General features: G+C 52.0%; 1 protein-coding gene across 1 annotated transcript; it reads right to left on the reverse strand.

Moving 5' to 3' along the window:
* Positions 1 to 5,897: 5,897 nt before the first annotated feature.
* Positions 5,898 to 10,274, reverse strand: LOC138355360 (uncharacterized PE-PGRS family protein PE_PGRS46-like). The gene is made up of 2 exons (XM_069310243.1): positions 10,169 to 10,274; positions 5,898 to 7,870 (listed from the first exon to the last, which is right to left on the reverse strand). Exons 1-2 carry the CDS (start codon positions 10,272 to 10,274, stop codon positions 5,898 to 5,900), a joined length of 2,079 nt encoding a protein of 692 aa, XP_069166344.1.
* Positions 10,275 to 10,537: the final 263 nt, after the last annotated feature.

Genomic DNA, 10,537 nt, shown 5'->3' on the forward strand with positions numbered 1-10,537 from the left:
CAGCCTGGTTGATCAGTCCAGCAACGAGGAGGCCTGGTCGACGACCGGGCCGCGGGGTCGCTGAGCCCCGAAATCCCCTCCAGGTAACCAAGGTATCCCAGCAGCAACCAGACTCACGCCCATTACCTGGTTAAGAACAACAAACAACCCTTCGGTAATACGACCAACGGCCTACCAGACGCCGCCTTCTACATGAATTTACCTAAGGGGCCACTAACGCTAGTGGCCTCGACGAAGGCAGGAAGCCGGCGGGTTGTCGAAGGCCCCCTTACCCCAATTTGCCTTAATGATCTTTTCCAGTTGTACTTAAATATTTAACAGAGTTCTGGTATTTACGGCTTCGGCGGGTAGGCGGTTCCATGGGTGAAAACGTCACTGTAGGACTGTTCACAGTCCTACATTGTGGGGTGTTGAGCTTGAAACCGTTGCTCCTTGTTTGGGTTACATCTGACCTCATGAAGACATGAAGACATTTTCCGGATCAACATCCCCAAATTGTTCAGTGTTACAAAAGTTTCATTGAGACCCGCTCTGTGTTGCCTGGTTTGCAGTGTTGCAAGACACCCAGTGGCCCTCAACCGTTCCTGGTACGCGAGCTGACTTAGCTCTGGAATGATTTTTGTTTTCCGGTGCTGCACTTTCTCCAGAGCTGCGATGTCCTTCTGAAGGTGTGGTCTCCCTGCTATATCTGCCACCACCAGCCTTCAACAGCGGCACACAACGACTCAACCTGTCACATCATCGACCTGCTGTCCATCCCCGACCTCTGTAACCATGTTAATATCAAATATATGTTTAATTACCATACTGTGTGTTTGCTATCAACACAATCTTGCGTCACATACCCATCCTGTGAGCAGTAGAAAACCCCCATACCCATCCTGTGAGCAGTAGAGGACCCCAAACCCATCCTTCTAATTGCAAATGTAAATATAAATGAATGTAAATGTCAGTAAGGGAATATACCTGCTTGATACCCGCTTGATGGGGTTCTGGGAGTTCTACTCCCCAAGCCCGGCATCCAAGTCCGGCCCGAGGCCAAGCTTGATTTGTGAGAACTTGGTCCACCAGGCTGTTGCTTGGAGCGGCCCGCAAGCCCACATACCCACCACAGCCCGGTTGGTCCGCCACTTCCTTTAGAAACAATCTAATTTTCTCTTGAAGATATCCACGATTGTTCCCACAATATTTCTTATTGTCGCTGGGAGAATGTTGAACAACCGCGGACCTCTGATGTTTATACAGTGTTCTCTGATTGTGCCTATGGCACCTCTGCTCTTCACTGGTTCTATTCTGCATTTTCTTCCATATCGTTCACTCCAGTACGTTGTTATTTTACTGTGTAGATTTGGGACCTGGCCCTCCAGTATTTTCCATGTGTATATTATTTGGTATCTCTCTCGCTTTCTTCCTAGTGAGTACATTTGGAGGGCTTTGAGACGATCCCAATAATTTAGGTGCTTTATCGTGTCTATGGGTGCCGTATATGTTCTCTGTATTCCCTCTTAATTCAGCAATCTCTCCTGCTCTGAAGGGAGAAGTGAGCACTGAGTAGTATTCAAGACGGGACAGTACAAGTGATTTGTATAATACAACCATTGTGATGGGATCCCAGGATTTGAAAGTTCTCGTAATCCATCCTATCATTTTTCTGATGACGCAATATTTGCTTGGTTATGCTCCCTAAACGTTAGGTCGTCAGACATCATTATTCCCAAATCCTTTACACTCTGCTTTCCGACTATGGGCACATTTGATTGTGTTTTGTACCCTGTATTATGTGTAACGTCCTCATTTTTACCGTACCTGAGTACCTGGAATTTATTACTGTTAAATATCATGTTATTTACTGTTGCCCAGTCGAAAACTTTATTAATATCTGCTTGAAGTTTTTCAATGTCTTCAGCTGAATTAATTTTCGTGCTGATGTTTGTGTCATCTGCAAAGGACGACACGAAGCTGTGACTTGTATTTTTGTCTATAACTGATATGAAAATAATGAAAACAGTGGTGCAAGCACTGTACCCTGAGGTACAAAGCTTTTAACTGTGTTTGGACTCAATTTCATATGAGTGACTGTTACTCTTTGTGTTCTGTTCGATAGAAAACTGAGTATCCACCGTCCAACTTTACCGGTTATTCCCATTGACCTCATCTTGTGTGCTATCACTCCATGGTCACATTTATCGAATGCCTTTGCTCGAAATCCATGTTGGCCTGGGTTGTGGAGGTCATTGGTGTCCATGAAACTTGTGACCTGACTCCTGATCACTCTCTCAAATACTTTTATTATGTGGGACGTTAGTGCAACTGGTCTATAATTCTTTGCCAATGCTTTGCTCCCTCCCTTGTGTAGAGGGGCTATGTTTGCTACTTTAAGCGCATCTGGTATCTCCCCCGTGTCCAAGCTCTTCCTCCACACTATACTGAGTGCCTGTGCTACTGGAATTTTGCATTTCTTTATAAATACTGAATTCCATGAATCTGGACCCGGAGGAAAGTGCATGGGCATAAATGTATTATTAAACACTAAAAGTACTTGAGTAAATTCCTGCCATAATCTGTCATTCGTGGTCTGACACTGTCATAGACACAAACACAAACTCACACGGGATGTGGTGGAGGCTGACTCCATTCACAGTTTTAAATGTAGATATGATAGAGCCCAGTAGGCTCAGGAACCTGTACACCAGTTGATTGACAGTTGAGAGGCGGGATCAAAGAGCCAAAGCTCAACCCCCGCAAGCACAACTAGGTGAGTACACACACACACACACACACACACACACACACGGTGAGGGGTGAGACCTCCGAATGGCGTGAAGTCACCAGTGGAGTCCCACAGGGCTCTGTACTCGGTCCTATCTTGTTTGTGATATATGTAAATGATCTCCCGGAGGGTATCGATTCATTTCTCTCAATGTTTGCGGACGATGCTAAAATTATGAGAAGGATTAAAACAGAAGAAGACTGTTTGAGGCTTCAAGAAGACCTAGACAAGCTGAAGGAATGGTCGAACAAATGGTTGTTAGAGTTTAACCCAACCAAATGTAATGTAATGAAGATAGGTGTAGGGAGCAGGAGGCCAGATACAAGGTATCATCTGGGAGAGGAAATTCTTCAGGAGTCAGAGAAGGAAAAAGACTTGGGGGTTGATATCACTCCAGACCTGTCTCCTGCAGCACATATCAAGAAGATAACATCAGCGGCATATGCCAGGCTGGCCAACATACGAACGGCATTCAGAAACTTGTGTAAAGAATCATTCAGAACTTTGTATACCACATATGTCAGGCCAATCCTGGAGTATGCAGCCCCAGCATGGAGTCCATATCTAGTCAAGGATAAGACTAAACTGGAAAAGGTTCAAAGGTTTGCCACCAGACTAGTACCCGAGCTGAGAGGTATGCGCTACGAGGAGAGACTACGGGAATTAAACCTCACTTCGCTGGAAGACAGAAGAGTTAGGGGGGACATGATCACCACATTCAAGATTCTGAAGGGAATTGATAAGGTAGATAAAGACAGTCTATTTAACACAAGGGGAACACGCACAAGGGGACACAGGTGGAAACTGAGTGCCCAAATGAGCCACAGAGATATTAGAAAGAACTTTTTTAGTGTCAGAGTGGTTGACAAATGGAATGCATTAGGGGGTGATGTGGTAGAGGCTGACTCCATACACAGTTTCCAGTGTAGATATGATAGAGCCCAATAGGCTCAGGAACCTGTACACCTGTTGATTGACGGTTGAGAGGCGGGACCAAAGAGCCAGAGCTCAACCCCCGCAAACACAACTAGGTGAGTACACACACACATCTTGACCGGGAGACCTCAGGAGAGTGAGAGTGTGTACTGGAGCAGCGCCCAGTACACACAATGGTGCACAATAACACAGGGAAGGGTCCACGACGGCTCCCGTGCCAGCCCTCACGTGGATAGAGAGGTGCAGGAGAGTGTTTACATTAGAGTGCAGCAACACTTAACATGGGTGCTGCAGAAGGTGTCTTATGCCGGAAAGTGTTGCATTGCTCCCGACACTTGAAGGTTACCGTGATAGGTCAGGCTGGGAGAAAGTGGCTGGGAAGAGAGTGAGAGTGAGAGTGAGAGAGAGAGAGAGAGAGAGAGAGAGAGAGAGAGAGAGAGAGAGAGAGAGAGAGAGAGAGAGAGAGAGAGAGAGAGAGAGGAGAGAGAGAGAGAGAGAGAGAGAGAGAGAGAGAGAGAGAGAGAGAGAGAGAGAGAGAGAGAGAGAGAGAGAGAGAGAGAGAGAGAGAGAGAGAGACAGAGAGAGAGAGCCAGACAGACAGAGAGAGAGACAGGCTGACGACACACACTGACAGACAGTAGCTACAACACAATACCCAGTGTGGGACGCAGAAGACTGAGGCACCTAGAGTGAACTTCAGCTGAAATCACACTGGAGACAATAGCACGTGAGTGGCGATAATATTACATTGGTGGACCCGGTACCGCGGCTGGTGGACCCGGTACCTCGGCTGGTGGACCCGGTACCTCGGCTGGTGGACCCGGTACCACGGCTGGTGGACCCGGTACCGCGGCTGGTGGACCCGGTACCTCGGCTGGTGGACCCGGTACCTCGGCTGGTGGACCCGGTACCGCGGCTGGTGGACCCAGTACCTCGGCTGGTGGACCCCAGTACCACGGCTGGTGGACTCAATATCTGCTTGTAATTTTTCAATGTCTTCAGCAGAGGTAATTTTCATGGTGATTTTTGTGTCATCTGCAAAAGACGACACGAAGCTGTGACGTATATTTTTGTCTATATCTGATATGAGAATAAGGAACAGTAGCGGTGCAAGGACTGTACCTTGCAAGGTACAGAGCTTTTAACTGCGCTTGGACTCGATTTTATTTGATTGACTGTTACTCTTTGTGTTCTGTTCGACAGGAAATTGAGTATCCAGCGTCCTACTTTAGATACTTTATATCAACTGTGACAGGATCTTCCCGCTCTGAATCCATGTTGTCCTGGATTGTGTAACTCATTATTTTCCATAAAACTTTAAATATGATTTCTAATTACTCTTTCAAACACTTTTATTATGTGAGATGTTAGCGCAACTGCTCTATAATTTTTTGTCAAGGCTTTACTCGAGTCCCAGCGAGGTGGTGTGTTTACGCTGGACAAATATACGCAAGCACATGCGTACTAATGTACTTTTTCTCTCGCGGTGGCGCGCGTGCGCGCTAATGCCGTCTGATATTTACTCCGTGAAACTAGTCGTTTTAGGTCGAGACGTGAAGCGACTTTCATCTTTTCAGCAATGTCGGACCCCAGCGGTGGACCCCAGCGGTGGACCCCAGCGGTCGATCCCAGCGGTGGACTCCAGCGGTGGACCCCAGCCGTGGACCCCAGCGGTGGACCCCAGCCGTGGACCCCAGCGGTGGACCCCAGCCGTGGACCCCAGCCGTGGACCCCAGCGGTGGCCCCAGCGATGGACTCCAGCGGTGGACTCCAGCGGTGGACCCCAGCGGTGGACCCCAGCGGTGGACCCCAGCGGTGGACCCCAGCGGTGGACCCCAGCGGTGGACTCCAGCGGTGGACTCCAGCGGTGGACCCCAGCGGTGGACCCCAGCGGTCGATCCCAGCCGTGGACCCCAGCGGTGGACCCCAGCTGTGGACTCCAGCGGTCGATCCCAGCCGTGGACCCCAGCGGTGGACCGGGGTGTGACACAAGCTGGGGTCCTGGTGGGTGTGACAACATACGTCAGACGCATGTCGGATGCACAACGCACCAAACTGGAAGGGCGAGGACAGTGCAACATCTTGCATGGATTCAACGCTAGCAACAGAGAACGGGAGCCAACAGGAAGCCAATAACAGAGCCTCAGAGCGGGGAAGCCAAGTATGGTCCGTTTAAACAGAGCCATGAACGTCACCATCTCCCCGAGAGGTGAAGGTGTCGTACGTATGGTGAACGGTGAGACGGTGAACGGTGAGACGGTGAACGGTGAGACGGTGAACGGTGAGACGGTGAACGGTGAGATGGTGAGACGGTGAACGGTGAGACGGTGAACGGTGAACGGTGAGACGGTGAACGGTGAGACGGTGAGACGGTGAACGGTGAGACGGTGAGACGGTGAACGGTGAGGAGAACGTCCTTAAGAAGTCCACGTATACCTGAGGCAGGGTTATCAATACTCCCTGCAACTGGGTCACCACTACCCCCTACAACTGGGTCACCACTACCCCCTACAACTGGGTCACCACTACCCCCTACAACTGGGTCACCACTACCCCCTACAACTGGGTCATCACTACCCCCTACAACTGGGTCACCACTATCCCCTACAACTGGGGCACCACTACCCCCTACAACTGGGTCACCACTACCCCCTACAACTGGGGCACCACTACCCCCTACAACTGGGTCACCACTACCCCCTACAACTGGGGCACCACTACCCCCTACAACTGGGGCACCACTACCCCCTACAACTGGGTCACCACTACCCCCTACAACTGGGGCACCACTACCCCCTACAACTGGGGCACCACTACCCCCTACAACTGGGTCACCACTACCCCCTACAACTGGGTCACCACTACCCCCTACAACTGGGTCACCAATACCCCCTACAACTGGGTCACCACTACCCCCTACAACTGGGGCACCACTACCCCCTACAACTGGGTCACCACTACCCCCTACAACTGGGTCACCACTACCCCCTACAACTGGGTCACCACTACCCCCTACAACTGGGGCACCACTACCCCCTACAACTGGGTCACCACTACCCCCTACAACTGGGTCACCACTACCCCCTACAACTGGGTCACCAATACCCCCTACAACTGGGTCACCAATACCCCCTACAACTGGGTCACCACTACCCCCTACAACTGGGTCACCACTACCCCCTACAACTGGGGCACCACTACCCCCTACAACTGGGTCGCCACTACCCCCTACAACTGGGTCACCACTACCCCCTACAACTGGGTCACCACTACCCCCTACAACTGGGTCACCACTACCCCCTACAACTGGGTCACCACTACCCCCTACAACTGGGTCACCACTACCCCCTACAACTGGGTCACCACTACCCCCTACAACTGGGTCACCACTACCCCCTACAACTGGGTCACCACTACCCCCTACAACTGGGGCACCACTACCCCCTACAACTGGGGCACCACTACCCCCTACAACTGGGTCACCACTACCCCCTACAACTGGGTCACCACTACCCCCTACAACTGGGTCACCACTACCCCCTACAACTGGGTCACCAATACCCCCTACAACTGGGGCACCACTACCCCCTACAACTGGGTCACCACTACCCCCTACAACTGGGTCACCACTACCCCCTACAACTGGGTCACCAATACCCCCTACAACTGGGGCACCACTACCCCCTACAACTGGGTCACCAATACCCCCTACAACTGGGTCACCACTACCCCCTACAACTGGGTCACCACTACCCCCTACAACTGGGGCACCACTACCCCCTACAACTGGGGCACCACTACCCCCTACAACTGGGGCACCAATACCCCCTACAACTGGGGCACCACTACCCCCTACAACTGGGTCACCACTACCCCCTACAACTGGGGCACCACTACCCCCTACAACTGGGTCACCACTACCCCCTACAACTGGGTCACCACTACCCCCTACAACTGGGGCACCAATACCCCCTACAACTGGGGCACCACTACCCCCTACAACTGGGGCACCAATACCCCCTACAACTGGGTCACCACTACCCCCTACAACTGGGGCACCAATACCCCCTACAACTGGGGCACCACTACCCCCTACAACTGGGTCACCACTACCCCCTACAACTGGGGCACCAATACCCCCTACAACTGGGGCACCAATACCCCCTGCAAGACTGGCATACTTTTATTTAAGTTCTAAGAACATGATCACCAATTTTCTCTCAGATTTCCCCAAATCAATTCTTAATTATTTGTCTTCCCAGTTTATCCTGACAGGTGAGAAGTGTACTAAAAAGACAATTTGGAATACAATGTTGACCCTTAACAGAGATACTGTGTACCCTTAAAGGGCCTTGTTAACGTCCTCCACACAAGTGGTATTGTATTAAGAGCAAGACGCAGCCAGCACCATCGTGTCAACAGTGACGAACACTGTTGACACTGTCCTTAGACCATGTCCATTCCATCCAGCGGTCGACCCCAAGGATGCGTACATCAACTGTAACAAGCTATTCATTCGAAATAGGAATTTGTTCAAATATATATTATTAGTAGTATATATATTAGCACACTGTCCATATTTAGGCATTGGTAAGGTTAAGTGTTTATAGGTTCTGTCGGCGATTATTTGTAGTACGTGGGTGAAGCATTTACAGCGTTGTGGTTCGAACAAAAGACGTCAGTGAAGCACTTGTTCCGGAAGTGTTCGGACGTCATCAGTTGTGACTCGTGTGTAAACCCTTTTTCATTCATAAAGATGGGGTTTGGCGGGTGGATGGAATGTACCTTGGGTCTTTGTTTATGAGGAGGGGCTGGTTGATGAGGACGGGCTGGTTGATGAGGCCGGGCTGGTTGATGAGGACGGGCTGGTTGATGAGGCCGGGCTGGTTGATGAGGCCGGGCTGGTTGATGAGGACGGGCTGGTTGATGAGGCCGGGCTGGTTGATGAGGACGGGCTGGTTGATGAGGCCGGGCTGGTTGATGAGGACGGGGTGGTTGATGAGGCCGGGCTGGTTGATGAGGACGGGCTGGTTGATGAGGACGGGCTGGTTGATGAGGCCGGGCTGGTTGATGAGGACGGGCTGGTTGATGAGGACAGGCTGGTTGATGAGGACGGGCTGGTTGAGGAGGACGGGCTGGTTGATGAGGACGGGCTGGTTGATGAGGACGGGCTGGTTGATGAGGCCGGGCTGGTTGATGAGGACGGGCTGGTTGATGAGGACGGGCTGGTTGATGAGGACGGGCTGGTTGAGGAGGACGGGCTGGTTGATGAGGCCGGGCTGGTTGAGGAGGACGGTCTGGTTGAGGAGGACGGGCTGGTTGATGAGGACGGGCTGGGTGATGAGGACGGGCTGGGTGATGAGGACGGGCTGGTTGACGAGGACGGGCTGGTTGACGAGGACGGGCTGGTTGACGAGGACGGGCTGGTTGACGAGGACGGGCTGGTTGACGAGGACGGGCTGGTTGACGAGGACGGGCTGGTTGACGAGGACGGGCTGGTTGATGAGGCCGGGCTGGTTGATGAGGACGGGCTGGTTGATGAGGACGGGCTGGTTGATGAGGACGGGCTGGTTGATGAGGACGGGCTGGTTGATGAGGACGGGCTGGTTGACGAGGACGGGCTGGTTGACGAGGACGGGCTGGTTGACGAGGACGGGCTGGTTGATGAGGACGGGCTGGTTGATGAGGCCGGGCTGGTTGACGAGGACGGGCTGGTTGATGAGGCCGGGCTGGTTGACGAGGACGGGCTGGTTGATGAGGCCGGGCTGGTTGACGAGGACGGGCTGGTTGATGAGGACGGGCTGGTTGATGAGGGTGGGCTGGTTGATGAGGGTGGGCTGGTTGACGAGGACGGGCTGGTTGACGAGGACGGGCTGGTTGATGAGGACGGGCTGGTTGACGAGGACGGGCTGGTTGATGAGGACGGGCTGGTTGGCGAGGACGGGCTGGTTGATGAGGACGGACTGGTTGATGAGGCCGGGCTGGTTGACGAGGACGGGCTGGGGCACGACAACCCCCCCCCCCCCCCCTTCCCCATAATCGGCAATGGTTCGAGGTCGATTTGGCGCTCGTCGTGGATTTTCTGCCCACTGTGAGAGGAAGATGTCGCTGTGGGAGAGAGTCCCATGTTAAGCTGGAATCGTTGAGAGGTCCCCCTCCCACTGTGTCAGCTACTGAGCGCCTACTGCATGCGATCCACAACAGTTCTGTAGATTCCGGTTACTAGCCATCGGGTGAAAGGAAGCGTGCCCAACTGAGTCAGTCAGACCACGAGGTCATTTGACTTGGAGCTGAAAGACGTAAATATTGCTGGAACGCAAGGTAGAAGTCTTCCGAAGCTGCACTGACGATCACACCAAGTAGTTGCGAGTTTCTGAGTATGCGAGACACAAGCAACAATAGGTCGATTGGTCGGAAAATTGAACGACAAAAAAAAAACTGGCCTGAGGCCAGTTTTTATACTAGAACTCTTATCAACATCAGACTGTTCAACATCAGACTGTTCAACATCAGACTGTTCAACATCAGAGGCCCGAGACTGTTCAACACACTTCCAGGCGATAGACATAACTCACCCCTCACACTGTTCAAGAGAGAAGTGGATAAGCACTTCCAAATGATACCTGATCAACCAGGCTGTGATTCATACGTCAGGCTGCCAGCAACCGCGTCCAACAGCCCAGTTGACCAGTCCAGCAACGAGGAGGCCTGGTCGACGACCGGGCCGCGGGGTCGCTGAGCCCCGGAAACACTTTAAGGTAGACCGGGATGCCAGTCAAAATATTCTCGCAAATAGTCCAGGATAAAGAGAAATATTATTGAAACAATACA

The sequence above is a fragment of the Procambarus clarkii genome, chromosome 67, assembly GCF_040958095.1.
Source record: "Procambarus clarkii isolate CNS0578487 chromosome 67, FALCON_Pclarkii_2.0, whole genome shotgun sequence".
Taxonomy (NCBI): Eukaryota; Metazoa; Arthropoda; class Malacostraca; order Decapoda; family Cambaridae; genus Procambarus; species Procambarus clarkii.